The sequence below is a fragment of the Salmo salar genome, chromosome 02 (assembly GCF_965601325.2).
Source record: "Salmo salar chromosome 02, fSalSal1, whole genome shotgun sequence".
NCBI classification, from domain to species: domain Eukaryota; kingdom Metazoa; phylum Chordata; class Actinopteri; order Salmoniformes; family Salmonidae; genus Salmo; species Salmo salar.
This window is the reverse complement of record NC_138292.1, coordinates 51207717-51233785: the sequence shown is the minus strand read 5'-3', so window position 1 is coordinate 51233785 and position 26069 is coordinate 51207717. Positions and strand designations below refer to the sequence as shown.

The window sequence follows — 26069 nt, the reverse complement described above, 5'->3', positions numbered from 1 at the left end:
ATTTACCTCTGCTGCAGAGGATAAGTTCATTAGTTACCAGCCTCAGAAATCTAAGCCCAAGTAAATGCTTCACTGAGTTCAAGTAACAGATGCAGCTCAACATCAACTGTTCAGAGGAGAATGTGTGAATCAGGCCTTCATGGTTGAATTGCTGCAAAGAAACAACTACTTAACGACACCAATAAGAAGAGACTTGCTTGGGCCAAGAAACACGAGCAATGGACATTAGACCGGTGGAAATTTGTTCCAACCGCAGTGTCTTTGTGAGATGCAGTGGGTCAACGGATGATCTCCGCATGTGTATTTCACACCGTAAAGCATGGAGGAGGTGGTGTGGGAGTGCTTTGCTGGAGTGCTTTGCTGGTGACACGGTCTGTGACTTATTTATAATTGAAGTCCCATTTAACCAGCATGGCTACCACAGCATTCTGCAACGATACACCATCCCATCTGGTTTGGGCGTAGTGGGACTATCATGTGTTTTTTGCAACAGGACAATGACCCAACCAGCTTCACCTGGAATGCTTTCTAACACTCTTGAAGGACTTCCCACATATGCTGAGTACTTGTTGGCTGCTTTTCCTTCACTCTGTGGTCCAAATCATCTCAATTGGGTTGAGGTTGGATTGATTGTGGAGGCCAAGTCATCTGATGCAGTATTCCATCACTCTCCTTCTTGGTCAAATGGCCCTTAACACTTTTTGGTTACTACATGATTCCATATGTTTTATTTCATAGTTTTGATATATTCACTATTATTCTACAATGTAAAAAAATAAATAAAAACCCTCGAATGAGTAGGTGTCCAAACTTTTGACGTGTGTGTAATATATTTATATAAATATTTGGGGGATTGGAAATGATGTAGACAATTACATTGATAGAAGCCACAATCTATTTGCAATATTAAAGCTAATCCACCCCCTTAAAATAATAATACATACATTATGAAACACAACTTACTAAATGGAGTGTCTCAGATTTATGTACAGAATAATATGAAACGCTATGAGATCAGGTTGCAGCCTGCAGCAGCACTCAGTCAAAATAAAAATGACATTTTTCTTAACTACCTGATTATTAAATGAGTCTGTTTTCAACAAATCCACTGTTTTAGACTATTGTATTTATCCAAGCAAGAGAAATAAACGTGCAATCACTATTGAGTGAATGAATGAAATAGTTTTGGAACGAACGCTTCCAGACATTTAAATGATGTGTCGAAGTCAATGTGATGAGAACAGAATTCATAGTGTAATGGTTAAAGTTAGCGCTTGTGGATCAGAACATTTTTGGTTTGCCTCCCGGAGGAGATATTTTGACCGTTACATAGTTTAGTTTTGACAGGCCGCTCCCAACACATTGAGAACGGCTCATCCATATTTCACGCTCCTGTAGTCATCTAGCCAGCTACATTGTGTAGTCGCATAGTAAATATTTGCTTCAGTCCTTGTTTGTTGCTCTTGCCAATTTGCTTTGAGCAATGATCAGTAGGATTATGAGCTGGGATCTTATCAATTAATAAATTAAATAAAACGCACAGCATCGTTTCAAGAAGCTGATTAAACAGCATGATCATTACACAGGTGCACCTTTTGCTGGGGACAATAAAAGGCCACTTTAAAAGGTATAGTTTTATCACACAACACAATACCACAGATGCCTTAAATGTTGAGGGAGTGTGCAATTGGCATGCTGACTGCAGGAATGTCCACCAGCGCTCTTACCAGACACTTTAATGTTAATTTCTCTACCATAAGCCACCTCCAACCTTCTTTTAGGGAATTTGGCAGTACATCCAACTGGCCTCACAAACGTATGGCGTCGTGTGGGTGAGCGGTTTGCTGACGTCATTGTGAACAGTGTGCCCCATGGTGGGGTTATGGTATAGGCAGGCATAAGCTACGGACAACAAACACAATTGCATTTTATCAGTGGTCGACCGTTTAATCGGCACAGCCGATTAATTAGAGCCGCTTTCGAGTTTTCATAACAATCGGTAATCGACCTTTTTGGATGCCGATTTACATTGCAATCCATGTGGAAACTGCGTGGCAGGCTGATCACCTGTTACGCGAGTGCAGCGTCAGAAGGACCTTGTGGCTGCAATGAGCCAAGGTATGTTGCTAGATAGCATTAAACGTATCTTATGAAAAAAAAAATCAATCTTCACATAATCACAAGTTTACTACACATCGTTGATGATATTACTAGGTTAACTAGCTTGTCCTGCGTTGCATATAATCAATGCGGTGCCGGTTAAATTATCATCGATTCACAGCCTAATTCAACTTCGCCAAATGGGTGATTTAAAAAAAAAATATATATAAATTATTACTTTTGTTTTTGCCTTTATTTAACAAGGCAAGTCAGTTAAGAAAAAAAATCTTATTTTCAATGATGGCCTAGGAACAGTGGGTTAACTGCCTTGTTCAGGGGCAGAATGACAGATTTTTACCTTGTCAGCTCCGGGATTCGATTTTGCAACCTTTCGGTTACTAGTCCAATGCTCTAACCACTAGGTTACCTGCCGCCCCATGATTTAACAAAAGCGCATTCACAATAAAAGCACATTCGTTGCACAAATGTACCTAACCATAAACATCAATGCCTTTCTTAAAATCAATACACAGAAGTATATTTTTTTAAGACTGCATAATTAGGTAAAATAAATGCATGTTGGCAGGCAATATTAACTAGGGAAATTGTCACTTCTCTTGCGTTCAGTGCAAGCAGAGTCAGGGTATATGCAACAGTTTGGGCCGCCTGGCTTGTTGCGAACTGTGTTTCTTCCTAACAAAGACCGTAATTAATTTGCCAGAATTTTACATAATTATGACATAACATTGAAGGTTGTGCAATGTAACAGCAATATTTAGACTTATCATCGATTCACAGCCACCCGTTCGACAAAATACGGAATGTTTCCGTATTTCACTGAAAGAATAACGTTTTGTTTTAAAAATGATAGTTTCCGGATTTGACCATATTAATGACCAAAGGCTCGTATTTCTGTGTGTGTATTATAATTAAGTCTATGATTTGATATTTGATAGAGCAGTCTGACTGAGCGGTGGTAGGCAGCAGCAGGCTCGTAAGCATTCATTCAAACAGCACTTTCCAGCGTTTGCCAGCAAGCTCTTCGCAATGCTTGAATCGCAGCGCTGTTTATGACTTCAAGCCTATCAACTCCCGAGATTAGGATGGCAATACTATAGTGCCTATAAGAACATCCAATATTCAAAGGTATATGAAAAACAAATGGTATATAGAGAAATGGTCAACGCGTCATAATTCCTATAACTACAACCTCAAACTTCTTAACTGGGAATATTGAAGAACTGGGAATATTGAACCACCAGCTTTCATATGTTCTGAGCAAGGAACTTAAACTTTAGCTTTTTTACATGGCACGTATTGCACTTTTACTTTCTTCTCCACACTGTGTTTTTGCAATATTTAAGCCAAATTGAACATGTTTCTTTATTTGAGACTAAATAGATTTTATTTATGTATTATATTAAGTTAAAATAAAAGGGTTCATTCAGTATTGTTGTAATTGTCATTATTACAAATATCTATAAAAATTAGTCCAATTTAATCGGTATCGGCTTTTTTGGTCCGCCAATAATCGGTATCGGTGTTGAAAAATCATAATCGGTTGACCTCTAATTTGAATGTTGAAAAATACCGTGACGAGATCCTGCGGCCCATTTTTGGGGGATTTCTGTGACCAACAGATGCATATCTCTATTCCCAGTCATGTGAAATCCATAGATTATGGCCTAATGAATTAATTTCAATTGACTGGTTTCCTCATATGAACTGCAACTCAGTAAAATCTTTGAAATTGTGTTTTATATTTTTGTTCAGTGTATAGATAGATAGATAGTGATATCACTATCTATCTATCTCATTTGGCTGTATGTATTTTTAGATGTAGGCCTATTGTAAATGTGTGTTGTGTCACCATCTTTATTGCAAAGAGAAATACAAGAACAAACAACTTTAAGCTACACATTATTTTGACAGAGGTTATGAACTGTCCATTGATCAGCACAGGAATTGATAAAACAGGGCCATGTTTGAAACAAGTGATTTTGAGCTCATGTCAATGAACAGGGATGCTAACAGTTACATAAAGTTACATCTGCATTCCTGTTATCTGAGCTACTCTGTTCAGCACACCACCACATGTTAAGTTGTGAACCTACTGACCAAGAAAGGATAGTATTATGATATACATTAAAAAAAAGACATGTTTTGCTAAAGTAAAGAGTTGAGGAAATACAGGCAAAAAGAAGCCTGATTCTTGTAAGTATATAAAAGAAAAGCTTGCGTTCATTTAATGAAAAAAAAACATGAAAAGGTAGCGTAATGGGATAATGTCTTACTGTGGTGTGTGAAGACTCTAATTCTTTACCTTGCATGCGTTACAAATCACGTTATTGTGGAAGCACCTCCTCTAAGAGTATGAATCAGGCTGTTTGAATCCTAAGCAACCTGCCTACACATAGCTACTGTAGTAGGTCAAAGCTGTGTGCTGGAAAACCTTGTTATAGCATGGATGGAATAGGCATTGTGGTGCTCATGTGAATTTCCTTTTTCGGCTTCAGACCGATGCCTATTCTCACTTAAAACATATTTTTTTGTTTTTGATAGGCCAACATACTTGATTGTGTGGTGGGGCATGGGATGGATGTATGGAACAGATGTAAGGAGAAAGCGAAAGGGACGGTAGCCTGGAGGTTATCCTTTATGCCCTTTGATTCTCCCAAGGGGAGGTGTGTGCACGTGTGTGGAGCTACTTATTTCTGATGTGGAACACATCATTCTCCTTCAGTTGCTACCGTAGTCGAATATTGCTGTGTCAGTTGTTCCACAGTTCTCATTTCTAGAAAGTTTTTGGTCACACTTAAAGTTACGGTCGCCTTATACAGTACTGCAAAACAAAACACTGTTTTTGGTAACACTACTTGACATGGTCCTGTTACATATTTAACATTTTCATGCCAAATAAAGTGTTGAGTGTTAGTCTTTCTCTTCCTTTGGCCAAAAAGTCTCATCCCCTGTTGTTAATTGTCCTGTGTAGGAGCTGAGAGAGAATGCTAAGAGGGAAGTATCGTATTCCTTTCTACATGTCTAGAGACTAACCCAAAACCTCTACTCTATCTCACTCCATAGGAGCTGAGAGAGCGAGTGCTGAGAGGGAAGTATCGTATTCCTTTCTACATGTCTACAGACTGTGAAAACCTGCTGAAGAAACTGTTGGTGCTCAACCCTGGCAAACGGAGCAGCCTGGAGGTAAGAGAGTGCGAGCAACACACACTGACACATGCGCGAATGTACGGTCACACACACATGCATGGACACACACTTATAGACTCAAACGCATACCACATGTGCATGCTCATACAAACATGTGGATAAAGAAATCTCTAGTTAACGTCTACAGGTTGCTTTCATGGAACTAAAGAAGACATGTTAAACCGATGGCTTCTAGCCGCTGGAACACTTTTATGTGTTGCTCAGAGTTTTTTTCTTTTTTTTTCTTCTTCTACATCTTACTAAATCCAACTTGAGCATACAGATGTACAAAGTATCATGTTTTTCACTATGCTGAAGCTGTTTAGTCCTCTCTACCTTTGTCTCTGTCTGTCCATTGGTCCATCTGTCTGTCTGCCCCTCAGCAAATCATGAGAGACCGCTGGATGAATGTGGGCCATGAGGAGGAGGAGCTGAAGCCCCACCAGGAACCGGAACCCGACTGGAACGACACCAAACGGATAGGTCAGTCACACACGCCCAATATCATAATCGTCTGATTGGACACTCTCCCTTCCTCACTTATGGGCTGTTTGGTAACACGCTATATTTTATGAAAAATATAAATTCCTTGCCACAAAATTATAAAATACAATAACGTTATTATTCTAAAGGGAACTTCAGGTGTTACATTGGAATTAGACAAATTATATTACTACCCTTTTCATGTCATTCATTCATTGTGTTATGTTCCCTCCTCTCTCCCTACAGAACTGATGATAACCATGGGCTTCCCCAAAGAGGACATCACAGATGCGTTAACGGGACAGAAGTATGATGAGACCATGGCCACTTACCTCCTTTTGGGCAGGAAACCAGCCGAGGTGAGACATGCGCTATAGCCATACTAATGACAGACTTCACAAACAAACAATTCATATGTATCCTATGGATACGCACATTAAAGACTTATTCCTTTATTTGAAAACCACGACCCGGCAGTTCCACCACTTGGTTTGCTATAAATCTGAGGGAAGGGGTAACCACTCTCAAATTTTTATTAGGAGCTATGGATCAAGGACTGTGAAATAATCATACACAGCGGGCAACTTCCTGCTTACCAGACATCAACAACAACAAAATTGTAATCTGCCAAGACTGCCATTATTTCCTCTTCCCAATTTACCTTGAAGCCTGGGAAGAGCCAATAGTGGCGGTCTTGGTAGGTTAGAATTTTCTTGTTGATTTCTATAAACAGGAATTCGCCTCACTGATGTCATATTGCAGTCTACCTTTAAGTCTACATGACCACCACGTTATAATGTACGCAATGACTCTTTTTTTTTTCAAATGCCCCCCCCCCTCCTTTCATTGGACAGTTTGAGGGGAGCGAGTCTCTGTCCAATAGCAACCTGTGTCAAAGGTCACGGCCCAGCAGCGAGGCCAACAACAGTTCCAGCCAATCGCCAGCCCACTCAAAGGTCACACGCAGCATATCGGCCAACCAGAAGCAGCGGCGCTTCAGCGACCATGGTAAGGACGTCATTGTCGACCATCTTGAATCTCATGGCACAAGATTTGAGTTTTATCACCATTATTACAGAAAACATAGTTATTATAATATATTGGCTAATCGTAGCTTAAAGAGTTATGGCATTTTTATGTCTCTGTGTCCAGTATAAAGCAAGTTAGTTAGTTTTGCGAGTCAATGCTAACTAGCATGAGCACAATGACTGGAAGTCTACAGCAGGGCTCTCTCCAACCATGTTCCTGGAGCGCTACTGTCCTGTAGGTATCACTCCAACCCTAATGTAGTGCGCCTTACAGTGCCTTCAGAAAGTATTCACACCCCTGGACTTTTTTCCATATTTTGTTGCTACAGCCTGAATTTAAAATTGATTAAATTGAAATTGTGTGTCATTGGCATTGAAGTTATTAATTACACTTTGGAAGGCTTATCAATACACCCAGTCACAAAAAAAATTACAGGCGTCCTTCCTAACTCAGTTGCCGGAGAGGAAGGTAACCACTCAGGGATTTCACCATGAGGTCAATGGTGACTTTTTTAAACAGTTACAGAGCTTAATGGTTATTACATTTACATTACATTTAAGTCATTTAGCAGACGCTCTTATCCAGAGCGACTTACAAAATGGTGCATTCACCTTATGATATCCAGTGGAACAACCACTTTACAATAGTGCATCTAAATCTTTTAAGGGGGGGGGGGGGGGGGGTTAGAAGGATTACTTTATCCTATCCTAGGTATTCCTTAAAGAGATGGGGTTTCAGGTGTCTCCGGAAGGTGGTGATTGACTCCGCTGTCCTGGCGTCGTGAGGGAGCTTGTTCCACCATTGGGGTGCCAGAGCAGCGAACAGTTTTGACTGGGCTGAGCGGGAACTGTGCTTCCTCAGAGGTAGGGGGGCCAGCAGGCCAGTGGTGGATGAACGCAGTGCCCTTGTTTGGGTGTAGGGCCTGATCAGAGCCTGAAGGTATGGAGGTGCCGTTCCCTTCACAGCTCCGTAGGCAATCACCATGGTCTTGTAGCGGATGCGAGCTTCAACTGGAAGCCAGTGGAGAGAGCGGAGGAGCGGGGTGACGTGAGAGAACTTGGGAAGGTTGAACACCAGACGGGCTGCGGCGTTCTGGATGAGTTGTAGGGGTTTAATGGCACAGGCAGGGAGCCCAGCCAACAGCGAGTTGCAGTAATCCAGACGGGAGATGACAAGTGCCTGGATTAGGACCTGCGCCGCTTCCTGTGTGAGGCAGGGTCGTACTCTGCGAATGTTGTAGAGCATGAACCTACAGGATCGGGTCACCGCCTTGATGTTAGTGGAGAACGACAGGGTGTTGTCCAGGATCACGCCAAGGTTCTTAGCACTCTGGGAGGAGGACACAAGGGAGTTGTCAACCGTGATGGCGAGATCATGGAACGGGCAGTCCTTCCCCGGGAGGAAGAGCAGCTCCGTCTTGCCGAGGTTCAGCTTGAGCTGGTGATCCGTCATCCACACTGATATGTCTGACAGACATGCAGAGATGCGATTCGCCGCCTGGTTATCAGAAGGGGGAAAGGAGAAGATTAATTGTGTGTCGTCTGCATAGCAATGATAGGAGAGACCATGTGAGGATATGACAGAGCCAAGTGACTTGGTGTATAGCGAGAATAGGAGAGGGCCTAGAACAGAGCCCTGGGGGACACCAGTGGTGAGAGCGCATGGTGCGGAGACAGATTCTCGCCACGCCACCTGGTAGAAGCGACCTGTCAGGTAGGACGCAATCCAAGCGTGGGCCGCGCCGGAGATGCCCAACTCGGAGAGGGTGGAGAGGAGGATCTGATGGTTCACAGTATCAAAGGCAGCAGATAGGTCTAGAAGGATGAGAGCAGAGGAGAGAGAGTTAGCTTTAGCAGTGCGGAGAGCCTCCGTGACACAGAGAAGAGCAGTCTCAGTTGAATGCCCAGTCTTGAAACCTGACTGATTAGGATCAAGAAGGTCATTCTGAGAGAGATAGCAGGAGAGCTGGCCAAGGACGGCACGTTCAAGAGTTTTGGAGAGAAAAGAAAGAAGGGATACTGGTCTGTAGTTGTTGACATCGGAGGGATCGAGTGTAGGTTTTTTCAGAAGGGGTGCAACTCTCGCTCTCTTGAAGACGGAAGGGACGTAGCCAGCGGTCAAGGATGAGTTGATGAGCGAGGTGAGGAAGGGGAGAAGGTCTCCGGAAATGGTCTGGAGAAGAGAGGAGGGGATAGGGTCAAGTGGGCAGGTTGTTGGGCGGCCGGCCGTCACAAGACGCGAGATTTCATCTGGAGAGAGAGGGGAGAAAGAGGTCAAAGCACAGAGTAGGGCAGTGTGAGCAGGACCAGCGGTGTCGTTTGACTTAGCAAACGAGGATCGGATATCGTCAACCTTCTTTTCAAAATGGTTGACGAAGTCATCCGCAGAGAGGGAGGAGGGGGGGGGAGGGGGAGGAGGATTCAGGAGGGAGGATAGGTGAAATGTTGTTGAAATGTTATGATAGGTGAAAACTGAGGATGGATCAACAACATTGTAGTTACTCCACAATACTAACCTAAATGACGGGGTGAAAAGAAGGAAGCCTCAACAGAATACAAATATTCCAAAACATGCATCCTGTTTGCAGTAAGGCACTAAAGTAAAACTGCAAGAAATGTGGCAAAGAAATTAACTTTGTCCTGAATGCAAAGTGTTATGGTTGGGGACAACACATGAGTACCATTCTTCATACTTTCAAGCATAGTGGTGGCTGCATCAGTTTTTTAGGATAAAAAGAAAAGGAATAGAGCTAAGCACAGGCAAAATCCTAGAGGAAAACCTGGTTCAGTCTGCTTTCCAACACACTGGGAGACAAATTCACCTTTCAGCAGGATAATAATCTAAAACACAATGCCAAATATACACTGGAGTTGCTTACCAAGACTGACATTGAACGTTCCTGAGTGGCCTAGTTACAGTTTTGACTTAAATCAGCTTGAAAAATCTATGGCAAGACTTGAAAATGGCTGTCTAGCAATGATCAACAACCAACTTGACGGAGCTTTTTTTTCTTCTTTTTTTCCACCTTAATAGGCTAGTTGAGAACAAATTACAACTGCAACCTCATTTACAACTGCGACCTGGCCAAGATAAAGCAAAGCAGTGCGACACAAACAACACAGAGTTACACATGGAATAAACAAACATACAGTCAATAACACAATAGAAAAGTCTATATACAGTGTGTGCAAATGAGGTAAGGCAATAAATAGGCGATAGTAGTGAAATAATTACAATTTAGCAATTAAACACTGGAGTGACAGATGTGCAGAAGATGAATGTGCAAGTAGAGATACTTGTGTGCAAAGGAGCAAAATAAATAAATACAGTATGGGGATGAGGTAGTTGGATGGGTTATTTACAGATGGGCTATGCACAGGTGCAATGATCTGTGAGCTGCTCTGACAGCTGGTGCTTGAAGTTAGTGAGGGAGAAAAGAATCTCCAGCTTAAGTGATTTTTGCAGTTCATTCCAGTCATTGGCAGCAAAGAACTGGAAGGAAAGGCGGCCAAAGGAGGAATTGGCTTTATGGGTGACCAGTGAAATATACCTGCTGGAGTGCGTGCTACGGGTGGATGCTGCTATGGCGACCAGTGAGCTAAGGCGGGGCTTTACCTAGCGAAGACTTATAGATGACCTGGAGCCAGTGGGTTTGGCAACGAATATGAAGCGAGGGCCGGCCAACGAGAGCATTCAGGTCGCAGTGGTGGGTAGTATATGGGGCTTTGGTGACAAAATGGATGGCACTGTGATAGACTGCATCCAATTTGCTGAGGAGAGTGTTGGAGGCTATTTTGTAAATGACATCGCCGAAGTCAAGGATCGGTAGGATAGTCAGTTTTACGAGGGTATGTTTGGCAGCATGAGTGAAGGATGCTTTGTTGCGAAATAGGAAGCCGATTCTAGATTTAATTTTGGATTGAAGATGCTTAATGTGAGTCTGGAAGGAGAGTTTACAGTCTAAACCAGACACCTAGGTATCTGTAGTTGTCCACATATTCTAAGTCAGAACCGTCCAGAGTAGTGATGCTAGACGGGCGGGCGGGTGCGGGCAGCGAACGGTTGAAGAGCATGCATTTAGTTTTACTTGCATTTAAGAGCAGTTGGAGGCCACGGAAGGAGAGCTGTATGGCGTTGAAGCTCATCTGGAGGTTAGTTAACATAGTGTCCAAAGAAGGGCCAGAAGTATACAGAATGGTGTCGTCTGCGTAGAGGTGGATCAGAGAATCACCAGCAGCAAGAGCGACATCATTGATGAATACATCTGCACAGTATTGTCTCTTATCGATGGAGGTTATGATATCATTTAGGACCTTGAGCGTGGCTGAGGGTCACCCATGACCAGCTTGGAAATCAGATTTCATAGTGGAGAAGGTACGGTGGGATTCGAAATGGTCTGGGATCTGTTTGTTAACTTGGCTTTCGAAGACCTTAGAAAGGCAGGGTAGGATAGATATACAGTTGAAGTCGGAAATTTACATACACTTATGTTGGAGTCGTTTTTCTACCACTCCACAAATTTCTTGTTAACAAACTATAGTTTTGGCAAGTTTGTGCATGACACAAGTCATTTTCCCAACAATTGTTTACGGACAGATTATTTAACTTATAATTCACTGTATCACAATTCCAGTGGGACAAAAGTTTACATACAAGTTTACATACACTAAGTTGACTGTGCCTTTAAATTCCAGAAAATGATGTCATGGCTTTAGAAGCTTCTGATAGGCTAATTGACATAATTTGAGTCAATTGGAGGTGTACCTGTGGATGTATTTCAAGGCCTACCTTCAAGCTCAGTGCCTCTTTGCTTGACATCTTGGGAAAATCAAAAGACCTGAAAGGCCGCTCAGCAAGGAAGAAGCCACTGCTCCAAAACCACCATTAAAAAAAGCCAGACTACGGTTTGCAACTACACATGGGCACAAAGATCGTACTTTTTGGAGAAATGTCCTCTGGTCTGATGAAACAAAAATAGAACTGTTTGGTAATAATGACCATCGTTATGTTTGGAGGAAAAGGGGGGAGACTTGCAAGCCGAAAAACACCATCCCATCCGTGAAGCACGGGGGTGGCAGCATCATGTTGTGGGATGCTTTGCTGCAGGAGGGACTGGTGTACTTCACAAAATAGATGGCATCATGAGGATGGAAAATTATAGGTGGATATATTGAAGCAACATCTCAAGACATCAGTCAGGAAGTTAAAGCTTGGTCGCAAATGGGTCTTCCAAATGGACAATGACCCCAAGCATACTTCCAAAGTTGTGGCAAAATGGCTTAAGGACAACAAAGTCAAGGTATTGGAGTGGCCATCACAAAGCCCTGACCTCAATCCCATAGAAAATCTGTGGGCAGAACTGAAAAAGCGTGTGTGTGCAGGGAGGACTCAGTTACAGCAGCTCTGTCAGGAGGAATGGGCCAAAATTCACCCAACTTATTGTGGGAAGCTTGTGGAAGGCTACCTGAAATGTTTGACCCAAGTTAAGCAATTTTAAGGCAATGCTACCAATTGCTAATTCAGTGTATGTAAACTTCTGACTCACTGGGAATGTGATGAAATAAATAAAAGCTGAAATAAATCATTCTCTACTATTATTCTGACATTTCACATTCTTAAAATAAAGTGGTGATCCTAACTGACCTAAAACAAGGAATTTTTACTAGGATTAAATGTCAGGAATTGTGAAAAACTGAGTTTAAATGTATTTGGCTAAGGTGTATGTAAACTTCCGACTTCAACTGTATATATTTCATTTTCAATACATTTGAAAACATTTCTAAAAACATGTTTTCTCTTTGTCATTTTGGGGTATTGTGTATAGATGGGTAGGGGGGGATAATTTTATCCATAAAACATTTAGGCTGTGGAATAGGTGGAATAGGTCAAGGGGTATGTGGAATAGGTCAAGGGGTATGAATACTTTCTGAAGGCACTGTAATTAGCTGGTTGATGAGCTGAATCAGGTAAGTTACAACTGGGGTTGGATTAAAAAACCTACAGGAGGGTAGCTCTCCAGGAACAGGGTTGGAGAGCCCTTGTCTACAGAAACCGATAGCATGCTAGCTGTTCCCATAGAGTGCCACAGTATAAGTCATAATAACCATAAAACCTAGCAGTCAAACAAAGAAATGGTTTCATTCATCTATCCCATAGTGGATTTTAAAAACACTTACAATAAGGGCTGTGTTTCGTGTAGGCTTACCCTGGCGTAATGTTTTGATGACCGTGTAAATCTCTCTAGGACAAGGTGGCTTTTATCAATACATTTGCCTGTATTTACCCCCCAAAAATGACATTCTAATTAGCTTCTAATTAGCTGCTAATGTGGTTATCATAAAGAACTACAAATGCCATGGTGATCTGGACGAGACTGATGAGTCGAGGCAAAGGTAAGATTCTGTGGATTAACTGTCTGTTAGCTAAATGTAGTAATGAATAAATTGGCTACATTTCTTTAAATTGGCAATTCTGTGAAATGTCTTGTGCAAGTTTTAAATTGACCCTACCAAAGGGGACACTACTAGCAGCTAGAGATGACGTGCAGAGGCATGCAGGGATTTGTAGTCTTGTGTGATATCTACTTTGATGCTAATGAGTATTTTCGAATCTGAGAGTAAATGGAATATATTGATAAGTCATCTTGTCCGAGAGCAATTTACATAGTTATCAAAACGTCACACCAGGGTAAGCCTACACGAAACACAACCCATATTTTAAGTGTGTCTAAAATTCCCTATGGTAAAAATGAATTGTGGAAAATGATTGGAACCATTTCCCTGTTTTACTACTAGGTGTTATGGGTATTATGACACCTCCACTGTGGGGCTCTATAGACTTCCAGTCATTGTGCTAGCGGTAGTTGGCAACTTCCTTCCAACTGAACGAGTTCATCTGACTCTGGGGAAGTAGATAGTGCTTCATTGTCAAAATCCTGAAATATCCCTTTTAAGTTGAACTGATTAGCCTAAGGAAGTTCCCTTTACACTTGAACAGTGTGCAACACGTGCAAGCAGAGCTTTCTTTACATGTGGCCTACTATCGTACATCCAATGGAAATGTTTAATTACTGAAGACCAGTAGGAATTTTAGGTGAATGCCAGTCAATAAAACATCCAAATGTAGTTTCAGCTGTTTAACTATCATTATTATATAAATGTTCTGCATTGACTGAAGTTTAAATGGTATTTGCCCTAACTCTGCGGAAACCACGGGCTTCCGTTAAATAAAAAAGAATAAAGTCCGTACTGTCATGTCATTGCTCTGTGGCTCCTCAGTGGCGCCCTCTATCCCCCCGTCTATGTCCTACACCAAACGGGCGCAGGCCAACAGCGTGGAGAGCGACAAGGGTGATGCCGCCCACAAGCTTGGCACGGCCGGTTCCAAGGCCGACGTGCCCACCTCGCCGCTGGTGGCACAGGAGAGGAAGAAGTCATCCACCGCCTCAGGGGTGAGGGGTCAAAGTGCCCTTCTGGGGGTCAAAATGCTATGCAGGATATGTTTTATAATATTCAAAGGGCTAAGGTTTCAGCAGTTTCTGCCTCCAAATAAGCAGGGGATGACTGGCACAAAGTAGTTTTCTATCCCAAAATGTACAGGAAAGTTAGTCATTCCCAAAGTAATTTAGAACCCATCTAGACTGTCATAACCAGTCACTAGATGCTTAGCTTCCATTATGGTTTTTATTTTGTGGGACTGTCAGAACAGAAATAGTCTACATTGTGAAATAAGTTATTGAAGGCTGTGTCTGTCGTGGGTTGTGTGTCGTGTGTCTGTCTGTCGTGTGTGTCTGTTTGTCGTGTGTGTCTGTCTATCTGTCGTCTGTCTGTCTGTCGTGTGTGTGTGTGTGTCTGTCGTGTGTGTGTGTGTGTCTGTCGTGTGTGTGTGTCTGTCTGTCTGTCGTGTGTGTCTGTCTGTCGTGTGTGTCTGTCTGTCGTGTGTGTCTGTCTGTCTGTCGTGTGTGTGTCTGTCTGTCGTGTGTGTGTCTGTCTGTCGTGTGTGTGTCTGTCTGTCGTGTGTGTGTCTGTCTGTCGTGTGTGTGTGTCTGTGTGTGTGTCTGTCTGTCTGTCTGTCGTGTGTGTGTGTGTCTGTCTGTCGTGTGTGTGTGTGTGTGTCTGTCTGTCGTGTGTGTCTGTCTGTCGTGTGTGTGTGCCTGTCGTGTGTGTGTGCCTGTCGTGTGTGTCTGCCTGTCGTGTGTGTCTGCCTGTCGTGTGTGTCTGTCTGTCGTGTGTGTCTGTCTGTCGTGTGTGTCTGTCTGTCGTGTCGTGTGTCTGTGTGTCGTGTGTGTGTCTGTCTGTCGTGTGTGTGTGTCTGTCGTGTGTGTGTGTGTCGTGTGTGTCTGTCTGTCGTGTGTGTCTGTCTGTCGTGTGTGTCTGTCGTGTGTGTGTCTGTCTGTCGTGTGTGTCTGTCTGTCGTGTGTGTCTGCCTGTCGTGTGTGTCTGCCTGTCGTGTGTGTCTGTCTGTCGTGTGTGTCTGTCTGTCGTGTGTGTCTGTCTGTCGTGTGTGTCTGTCTGTCGTGTGTGTGTCTGTCTGTCGTGTGTGTCTCTGTCTGTCTGTCGTGTGTGTGTGTCTGTCTGTCGTGTGTGTCTCTGTCTGTCTGTCGTGTGTGTGTCTCTGTCTGTCTGTCGTGTGTGTGTCTCTGTCTGTCTGTCGTGTGTGTGTCTCTGTCTGTCTCTCTGTCTGTCGTGTGTCTCTGTCTGTCTGTCGTGTCTCTCTGTGTGTCTGTCTGTCGTGTCTGTCTGTCTGTCATGTGTGTCTCTGTCTCTCTGTCTGTCGTGTGTGTCTCTGTCTGTCTGTCGTGTGTGTGTCTCTGTCTGTCTGTCGTGTGTGTGTCTCTGTCTGTCTGTCGTGTGTGTGTCTCTGTCTGTCGTGTCTCTCTGTCTGTCTGTCATGTGTGTCTCTGTCTCTCTGTCTGTCTGTCATGTGTGTCTCTGTCTCTCTGTCTGTCGTGTGTGTCTCTGTCGTGTGTGTGTCTGTGTGTGTCTGTCTGTCGTGTGTGTGTCTGTCTGTCTGTCTGTCTGTCGTGTCTGTCGTGTCTGTCTGTCTGTCTGTCTGTCTGTCTGTCTGTCTGTGTGTGTCTCTGTCTGTCGTGTGTGTCTGTCGTGTGTGTGTGTCTGTCGTGTGTGTGTGTCTGTCGTGTGTCTGTCGTGTGTGTCTGTCGTGTGTGTCTGTCGTGTGTCTGTCTGTCGTGTGTGTCTGTCGTGTGTCTGTCTGTCGTGTGTGTGTGTCGTGTGTCTGTCTGTCGTGTGTGTGTGTCTGTCTGTCTGTCGTGTGTGTGTGTCTGTCTGTCTGTCGTGTGTGTGTGTCTGTCTGTCTGTCGTGTGTGTGTGTCTGTCTGTCGTGTGTGTGTCTGTGTCTGTCTGTCTGTCTGTGTCTGTCTGTGTCTGTCTGTCGTGTGTGTGTCTGTCTGTCGTGTGTGTGTCTGTCTGTCGTGTGTGTCTGTCTGTCTGTCGTGTGTGTGTCTGTCTGTCTGTCGTGTGTGTGTGTCTGTCTGTCGTCGTGTGTGGTGTGTGTGTGTGTGTGGGCTGTCGTGTGTGTCCTGTCTGTCTGTCTGTCGTCGTGTCTGTGTCTGTCTGTCGTGTGTGTGTCTGTCTGTCGTGTGTGTCTGTCTGTCGTGTGTGTGTCTGTCTGTCGTGTGTGTGCTGTCTGTCGTGTGTGTCTGTCTGTCTGTCGTGTGTGTGTCTGTCTGTCTGTCGTGTGTGTGTCTGTCTGTCTGTCGTGTGTGTGTCTGTCTGTCGTCTGTCTGTCGTGTGTCTGTCGTGTGTGTGTGTCTGTGTCTGTCGTGTCTGTGTCTGTCGTGTCTGTGTCTGTCGTGTCTGTCGTCTGTGCGTCGTCTGTGTCTGTCGTGCGTGTCTGTCGTGGGCTGTCGTCGTGTGTGCTGTCGTCGTGTGTGCTGTCGTGTGTGTCTGTCTGTCGTGTGTGTGTCTGTCGTGTGTGTCTGTCTGTCGTGTGTGTCTGTCGTGTGTGTCTGCCCTGTCTGTCTGTCGTGTGTGTGTCCTGTCTGTCGTGTGTGTGTCCTGTCTGTCGTGTGTGTGTCCTGTCTGTCGTGGGGCCGTCGTCGTGTGTGTGCCTGTCTGTCGTGTGTGTGTGTCCTGTCTGTCGTGTGGGGCCGTCGTCGTGTGTGTGGCCTGTCTGTCGTGTGTGTGTGTCCTGTCTGTCTGTCGTGTGTGTGTGTCCTGTCTGTCTGTCGTGTGTGTGTGTCCTGTCTGTCTGTCGTGTGTGTGTGTCCTGTCTGTCTGTCGTGTGTGTGTGTCCTGTCTGTCTGTCGTGTGTGTGTCCTGTCTGTCTGTCGTGTGTGTGTCTGTCTGTCGTGTGTGTGTCTGCCTGTCGTGTGTGTGTCTGCCTGTCGTGTGTGTCTGCCTGTCGTGTGTGTCTGTCTGTCGTGTGTGCCTGTCGTGTGTGTCTGCCCTGTGTGTGTGTCCTGTCTGTCTGTCGTGTGTGTCTGTCTGTCGTCTGTCTGTCTGTCGTGTGTGACCCACAGAACAGCAACGCTATGACCAGGAGGAACACGTACGTGTGTGAGCGGTCGAGCACAGATCACTACACAGCCATTCCCAATGGCAAGGACAGCAGGTTAGGAGGGCGATGGGGATGATTGCTGTTGATAACGTTTGCAACTTTGATTGCTGTTGACAATGTTTACCTGCCTAAATACATAGGCGTTGGAGTGTGACTCTAGAACTGACTCTCTCCCTGCTCTTGTCACCTCTCTACCCCTCTCTCCCGCTTTCCTTGTGTTCTTCCTCCTGTGACCCATCTTGTCCTCTCTATACCCCTTTCTTTCGCCTTATTTCTCTCACCATCCTGCTCTCTGTCTCTCGCTCTCTCGCTGTCTTTCTCTCAGTCTGACTGAGATGTCAGGCTCGGCCAGTGGCTCCTCGCCATCGTCAGGGGCAGCCTCAGCTGTCCCTTCCACTCGGCCGCGTCACGTCAAGTCCATGTCGGCGTCGGGCCACCCCATCAAGTCCCCGCTGCCTCCCATAGACGACAATGCGGAGTACAAGGGGTGAGCTAGGGGGCTAGAGAGAGTGAGAGGGGCTCAAGTCCCAAATAGGAAGGGGCCCAAGTTATATGAATTGCTAATACCTACCCTATACATGTTTTTTTTCTTCAGATCTAAATCAAAAAATCGAATCACATTTTATTTGTCACTTACACTGAATACGACCGGTGTAGACCTTACCGTGAAATGCTTACTTACAAGCCCTTAACCGACAATGCCGTTCAATAAATAGTTAAGAAAATATTTACTAAATAAACTAAAGTAAAAATATCACAAGGTAACACAATACATTTACATAACAATAATGAGGCTATATACAGGGGGTACTGGCACCGAGTCAATGTATGGGGTACAGGTTAGTCGAGGTCATTTGTAAAGTGTCTACGCATAGATAACAAACAGCGAGTTGCAGGAGTGTAAAACCAAACGTGGGGTGGGAGGGGGGTCAATGTAAATAGTCCGGTGGCCATTTGATTAGTTTAGTTGTTTAGCAGTCTTATGGCTTGGGGGGTAGAAGCTGTTAAGGAGCCTTTTGGACCTAGACTTGGTGCTCCGGTACCGCTTACCGTGCGGTAGCAGAGGGAAGTCTATGGCTTGGGTGACTGGAGTATTTGACCATTTTTTGGCCCTTTCTCTGACACCACCTAGTATATAGGTCAAATGAAGTGCCTATAGGTAGGGGTAAATTTAGAGTTGAGCAAGGGTATAAGACAATGGAGGGTTGAGGAACTGTGAGAAATTACTTGTTAGAACGTCCATGTTTTTTCATTGCCCAACGATACTATTTCCTAGAAGTCAGAGATGTAACTTTATTTGTATAATGTTCTATTACTACTAATGTCTTGATATTAGGTGAGGGAAGAAAAAGGTGATATTTCTTATCTATATCTTCTTTCTACTTCCTCTTTCCCTCCATCTATTCTTCCCCTCTCCCTCCGCAGCCCTCCAACGGCCTCGCCGTCGGCGCACAGCATCAGCAGCAGCACGGCCGCCACGCCGCCTGACCGGACGCGCTTCCCCCGCGGCTCCTCCAGCCGCTCCACCTTCCACGGGGCCCAACTTCGCGACCGCCGCTCGGCCACCTACAACGGTCCGCCCGCCTCGCCCACACTCTCCCACGACACGGGGGCTCTGTCCCAGGCACGCAGGGGCACCTCCACGGGCATCATCAGCAAGATCACCTCCAAGTTTGTCCGCAGGTCAGTGGAAATGGATGGAAAATGCATCATACTGATATGTTTGCCAAACCTGGGACAAATAGTCAGATGGCCTACCCTGAAATATTTTAGGTGCGCTTGATTTATCCTCAACTGCGTGCAAGGCTGAGCAGAGTTGGCAATTTTGGGCCCATTCTATAGGTTCCATTGTACCGGGCACATCTCCATTATTTAAAAGTATCTGACAATGTATTTGACTCAGGTCTGGTATTTACAATACTACACTGCAGGACTATGGTCTAAGTCCATTTCAAATCAGCAAGTAAACTGCAATTACAATTTAGTTCCTGAATTGACGTTATTGAAATGGAATTGACCCCGACCTTCTACATATCATGTCTCATGTTTCCCTTCCTTAGGGCCGTATTTACCCAGCGTTTGCATCTGATATTGAAAGTAACAGCTGCACATTTTGTACTAGTCAGTATATCTAGTTCTTTACTAGGGTACCATGTAAGGTACAAGGCTGCTTAAAATGTGTGGAGAGGGATAATAGTGTGTGGTTGGGTTCCTCTTTCTCTCAATCCTGCATCAGGTGAAGTTGACCTTAGACACTGATCTTGGGTCAATTTAGCATTTCCCACAAATGGTTGAGGTTAGGATTGGGGGAGGGAAAGCTGATCATAAATCTGTTCCTAGGGTAAACTTAACCCCGGAGCGCTAAGCCCACAGATGTCGTGTCCAGGCCCTATTCTCCTAGGTGAGCCTGCAGTGAGCAGGCTCTGGTCTGAGAGAGACGTGGGCTGCTTAAAGATATGCTCACACACTTGCAGGACCACACGCAAAGGCACAGACACGCATACATAAATGCATGCAGTCTCTCTCTTTTGCGCACACACACACACACCCCCGCACACACACACACAGAGAGAGTGCGGAGTCTGCAGCTTTTTATCACCAGCCTGGGGCTCCACCCTTAGAGCATGACAAACGAACCTATCACACTGCACCCTGCCTGCATAACTGAAAGGTTCTATACACTCATCGTATGCTACTGTAGCAATCAATGTGCATTATTTATGAAGATTTTTTATTTAAGATGAAATGTTTTTGTTCTTATAGTTTGTTGAGAGCAATTGTCAATCAGACTTTCCATGTGTAGTAGGTATGAACTGGTTATGAACCAACCAGTATGAACTAGTTGGTTCTTAGTGCCTTCAATCAGCCCATAGTGAATTTAGGGTTATTGCTGAAAGCATATGTAACGTGTATTTAAGCACACAATTTCTTAATGAAAAATTGGGATCGATTTGCTGACATAGTTGACCCATCACCATTTGATCGTACATGTCTGCCACATTATGAGAAAGTCATTGAACAACATTTCCCACAACACCCTTTTCTGTCTTTCCATTTCCATCTATAGTTACACTCAAACAAAAATTACCAATTTATTTTAAAATTACTTCTTTCATTGTTTTTTTAGAACTATGTCTTTCAGGGCTGGCCAGAGGTAGGAGCGCACAGAATGGTTACCATGTCTACACTCCCTACAATGAGTCACCTCCACACCCTCTCTTCATCGCAATTCCAAGCCCTCTTCAATGACATGCAATCATTCATGCCCTGGTGCCAGCCCCCCTTCCCTAACCCCTCCCCACCCCCCCAAAATCCACTGTGCAGGGGCACTACACTGCTCCGCTTTCTCCACCCCCCTATCTGACCCTGCACCACTAACAGAGTGAGATTGAGACTCCCGAGATGCCTTGCCTGTGATGCCTTGTAGTTTGCAGACACCTGCACTCACTTTCCGACTTCTTCTTGTTTCGTAGTTTGGTTTGAGTGTGTTGTGTACTGTAGAGGACTTCTATCATCCATCTCTCTCTCCGTTCACATGATTTCCACATTGTATCATCCTCCGTTTTAGCTTGCTTGCCAATATACGTGTCATATTGGTTTTTTGGCAGTTCTCGCCAGTTGCCTCCCTAGAACGAGTCGAGTCGCGTGACCGTGTATGTTTATAGGTTTGACCCCATCCCACCCTCTTCCTTTTCCCGTTCACATATCCCATCGTCTGTGTGTACACTGACGACCCCTTCTACTGCTCTGTTGAACTCTGAACTCTGATTGCTTCCCAAAGGGCCACGGTTGAAGGAGAGGCCAGTGGCAGTACAGACCCCCCAAGGTGAGGCATTGGCACAGCCACCCACAGAAAAAGTAACAACAACCTCGAAATGAAAGCATGGCATGTCAATGAGGGTCACTACTAGTCTCAGGATCCAAAGCGAATGTCACCGGTTCACTCTTGTTGTTCTGTTCTTTGTTGTGCTATGTGTGTACTTTGTCCCCATGCCCTCTGTCACACAGTGGTGGTGTTTGCGCTTTTTGTGCCGAAGTGGTGTGAACCAGAATACCAAGCTCTTGCTAGACCTTGGTGGACCGTGTGTGTTTTAAACTGTCTAGAAGTGTCTGATCTGAGTGTGTGTTACACGGAAGTAAGTAATAGGTGTGTAATCTTTGAATAAAATATACTTGAGTCATTCAGTTGTCAGTCTTACGAGGTCCCAAACACATGGGTTATACAAGTTCTGTGCGTTACCTTTTGTCCTCTATTATGCCCCCATTCCATCTTTGAAAAATAAATAGTCGCACGCTCTGTATACTCTCAACCACGTCGTATGACTCTTTAAAAAAATATATATATACTGCTCAAAAAAATAAAGGGAATACTTAAACAACATCCTAGATCTGAATGAAAGAAATAATCTTATTAAATACTTTTTTCTTTACATAGTTGAATGTGCTGACAACAAAGTAACACAAAAATAATCAATGGAAATCCAATTTATCAACCCATGGAGGTCTGGATTTGGAGTCACACTCAAAATTAAAGTGGAAAACCACACTACAGGCTGATCCAACTTTGATGTAATGTCCTTAAAACAAGTCAAAATGAGGCTCAGTAGTGTGTGTGGCCTCCACGTGCCTGTATGACCTCCCTACAACGCCTGGGCATGCTCCTGATGAGGTGGCGGATGGTCTCCTGGGGGATCTCCTCCCAGACCTGGACTAAAGCATCCGCCAACTCCTGGACAGTCTGTGGTGCAACGTGGCGTTGGTGGATGGAGCAAGACATGATGTCCCAGATGTGCTCAATTGGATTCAGGTCTGGGGAACGGGCGGGCCAGTCCATAGCATCAATGCCTTCCTCTTGCAGGAACTGCTGACACACTCCAGCCACATGAGGTCTAGCATTGTCTTGCATTAGGAGGAACCCAGGGCCAACCGCACCAGCATATGGTCTCACAAGGGGTCTGAGGATCTCATCTCGGTACCTAATGGCAGTCAGGCTACCTCTGGCGAGCCCATGGAGGGCTGTGCGGCCCCCCCAAAGAAATGCCACCCCACACCATGACTGACCCACCTCCAAACCGGTCATGCTGGAGGATGTTGCAGGCAGCAGAAAGTTCTCCACGGCGTCTCCAGACTCTGTCACGTCTGTCACGTGCTCAGTGTGAACCTGCTTTCATCTGTGAAGAGCACAGGGCGCCAGTGGCGAATTTGCCAATCTTGGTGTTCTCTGGCAAATGCCAAACGTCCTGCACGGTGTTGGGCTGTAAGCACAACCCCCACCTGTGGACGTCGGACCCTCATACCACCCTCATGGAGTCTGTTTCTGACCGTTTGAGCAGACACATGCACATTTGTGGCCTGCTGGAGGTCATTTTGCAGGGCTCTGGCAGTGCTTCTCCTGCTCCTCCTTGCACAAAGGCGGAGGTAGCGGTCCTGCTGCTGGGTTGTTGCCCTCCTACGGACTCCTCCACGTCTCCTGATGTACTGGCCTGTCTCCTGGTAGCGCCTCCATGCTCTGGACACTACGCTGACAGACACAGCAAACCTTCTATCCACAGCTCGCATTGATGTGCCATCCTGGATGAGCTGCACTACCTGAGCCACTTGTGTGGGTTGTAGACTCCGTCTCATGCTACCACTAGAGTGAAAGCACCGCCAGCATTCAAAAGTGACCAAAACATCAGCCAGGAAGCATAGGAACTGAGAAGTGGTCTGTGGTCCCCACCTGCAGAACCACTCCTTTATTGGGGGTGTCTTGCTAATTGCCTATTATTTCCACCTGTTGTCTATTCCATTTGCACAACAGCATGTGAAATGTATTGTCCATCAGTGTTGCTTCCTAAGTGGACAGTTTGATTTCACAGAAGTGTGATTGACTTGGAGTTACATTGTGTTTAAGTGTTCCCTTTATTTTTTTGAGCAGTGTATATATTTATATATGGTCAGCACCTCACTGACTTTTTTTGGTTTTGCATCTACCTACTTATCTCCCATTCAATTAACACTATTTCCTGTGTTCTTTTCCTCTCCAGGAGCGCGTCAGGGGAACCCAAGGAGGACGGTTCCCGGGACTCCAAACCCCGTTCACTGCGCTTCACGTGGAGCATGAAGACTACCTCATCCATGGAGCCCGGCGACATGATGCGTGAGATCCGGAAGGTCCTGGATGCCAACAACTGCGACTACGAGCAGCGCGAGCGCTTCATGCTCTTCTGCGTGCACGGCGATGCCCGCCAGGACAGTCTGGTCCAATGGGAGATGGAGGTGTGCAAGCTGCCACGCCTGTCACTCAACGGCGTGCGCTTCAAGCGGATCTCAGGCACGTCTATCGCCTTCAAGAATATTGCTTCCAAAGTAGCCAACGAGCTCAAGCTGTGAAAAGTGACTTTTGGGAAGACTAAACAAACTAAAGAGAATTAACATACAACATTGAAAACGGAGGGGGCAGAGGACATAATCCTGGTGTTCCTTGAGTTTGCGGGCGCCCCAAGTGTCGGGCCCAAGAGAGTCAGCCGCAATATTAAGTTTACCGCTATTCGAGACTACTGCCATATTGCTTGGTGAAACGACACAAAATACACTCCCATTTTCCCTCCCCAAGGCAAACCCCTGTATTACAAAATCGTTGATTAAAACGAGAGGTGAGAACTGACCATTATTGCAATAATTTGAAAACATTTGTATCAATGGCCTGCAAAATTTCAATTCCATTGCTAAACTACCATTAAAGGGGGTTGAAATAAGAGACTGCAAAGCTACTTTTTCCACATGTACAGTATAAAATAGAGAATGTTTTGTTGTATTGTTCAGAGTTGTATAAAACAGGACTCTTCAGCATAATGTCTGCAGGTATTGTATAGTCTTGAGTTTCTGTACAGAAAGTGTTTAAATGTGTCATACTGTATTTTTCCTTTTCGTTTGGAGTTCTTTCCTTCTTGTTGACATATTTGTAGATTGTTTGCCTCCACTGAAGTCTAATGTTTAGAAGAAGAAAAAACATTTTTATTCTCACAAGGAAAATAAAAAAAAACAAGCTTATTTTTTACTTTTCATGGATAATCAGTTCCTTTCCCAATACAGGAGAGATCGAGTGACGTGATCTGTGTTGAAAAGCAAAAGTCTACACATCCCAAAGCCCTAATCAAGTCATTCCTCCTAATGCACTATTTTGGCCATTCTCACAATCCTCTTTCATGTAGCGTAGCTGAATAATGACGTTAGCACTGCAGTTTATTGCATAGAATTTACATAAGGGATCTTATGTTGGCTAAGTCAGATGTGACGAACCATGTCCTTTTATTACCTTTGAGAACCCAAATATACAGTGTAGACTAACAGGACCACAAATTGTTCAGTTGCACTCAATTTTATGCCTGCTCTCATAAAGTCCGCTTTATGCCGTCTTGAACACGGTGTTGCAAATGTCGCTGGCATCGCGCTCGATGAATAATCAAATGTTCTTCTAACAAATATTGGGACAAAACTACCCATTCAAAACACTATTCATGGTCTTTTAGTAGCATAAATGCACCGGCCACCATTCTAGGTCAGGAAGAGACATAAATTATTATAACTGCCTCAAATATCTCATGTTCTCCTTGAGACTGCCCAAAGCTTGAAGGGTTCACACAAAGTGATGCCCAAGCAGTTTGACCTCACTAGTGACTATATCCCTCCGTTTCCCTTACTCCCTTCTAAACTGCAGTTAATTGGTAGTTACTGTGCGACACCTGTCTGACTTGTTTTGTGCTCAATTTTATTTTCTTGCAAAATATATTGTATTTATTCCACCACATTATGCCTTTTTAATGTGCTGCTTGGTATTTGAGGCATTCACCTGTACGAGATAAAAAAAATAGGATATAACTAGTTTCGCACATTTTTATTTTGTTTTAGGTTTTTCCCCTTTGTAATTAGTGATTGCGATGAGTACGTAAAATAACCACTAGTGCTGGTACGTTTCTACTTGTTATTTTGTATGAAAAGTAATGAGGGTCAACTGTGCAATGGTATTCCATGTTGTATTACTGTAAAGATGAGAGATGGGCCTAGACCGCACCCTTTAACGCAGCGTAGAGAATGCAAACAGAATGCAGACATTTTATTTCCTCATTTCAAAAGACACAATAGAAAGGAAAAAGCAAAGGCGAGTAATCAAAAAAAAAAAATGAAAACAAGGTTAAAAGCTGTGAGCCCTTCTGGAAGCTGAGCGGGAAATCTCCACCGCTGACTTTCTGTGGCATTATGGGAGCAGGGAGGGTTGGAGGGGGTAGTGCACGTGGAAGAGAAATGCATATTCCTAATTGTTAACGGTACAACTTCCAGAGGGGATGTCTATTGTGTTGCCTTAGCAGATCAAGTGTAGAGGATAAGCAGAAAGTGTTAAAGAAATGTAAATGATTATGTCTCGCCCTTTTCATCTCCATTAACCCCTCCCCCCACCTAAACCCCTCCTACCACAACATACATGCGAGGAAAGCTCGAGTCATCTAGATTCAGTCTCACTCGTGCACAATATTAAAGCTTACTTGAAAGGAGTCTCAAGCAAATGTCTGGTGTCTTTTTTTTTTTTTTTTTTACCAGTATTTACTATTCAATTTTGTGTGAGTAACCATGGCTTCACAGCCAATCGGTTTAACATAACCCGAGTAACATGGAGTAATGATACGTCCTGGAAAGAGCTTTGTAATTTGTAAAGAAATATGTATTGCTCTGTAGCTGCTGATTATCCAAATGTG

General features: G+C 44.5%; 1 protein-coding gene across 2 annotated transcripts in view; it reads left to right on the top strand.

Annotated features, from left to right (window-relative positions):
• Window positions 1–25869, top strand: part of mark1 (MAP/microtubule affinity-regulating kinase 1) — a 113287-nt gene extending 87418 nt beyond the window's left edge. Inside the window, exons 9-18 of one of the 2 annotated variants that reach the window (XM_014170765.3) lie at window positions 5185–5304; window positions 5691–5790; window positions 6037–6149; window positions 6645–6798; window positions 14097–14269; window positions 17300–17391; window positions 17663–17824; window positions 18763–19020; window positions 21119–21163; window positions 23364–25869. In XM_014170765.3, the coding sequence (XP_014026240.1) occupies window positions 5185–5304; window positions 5691–5790; window positions 6037–6149; window positions 6645–6798; window positions 14097–14269; window positions 17300–17391; window positions 17663–17824; window positions 18763–19020; window positions 21119–21163; window positions 23364–23709 (1563 nt within the window). In that variant the 3' untranslated portion in view covers window positions 23710–25869. The remainder of the gene's footprint in view (window positions 1–5184; window positions 5305–5690; window positions 5791–6036; window positions 6150–6644; window positions 6799–14096; window positions 14270–17299; window positions 17392–17662; window positions 17825–18762; window positions 19021–21118; window positions 21164–23363) is intronic. The other variant, XM_014170785.3, reaches the window with a different exon arrangement.
• Window positions 25870–26069: the final 200 nt, after the last annotated feature.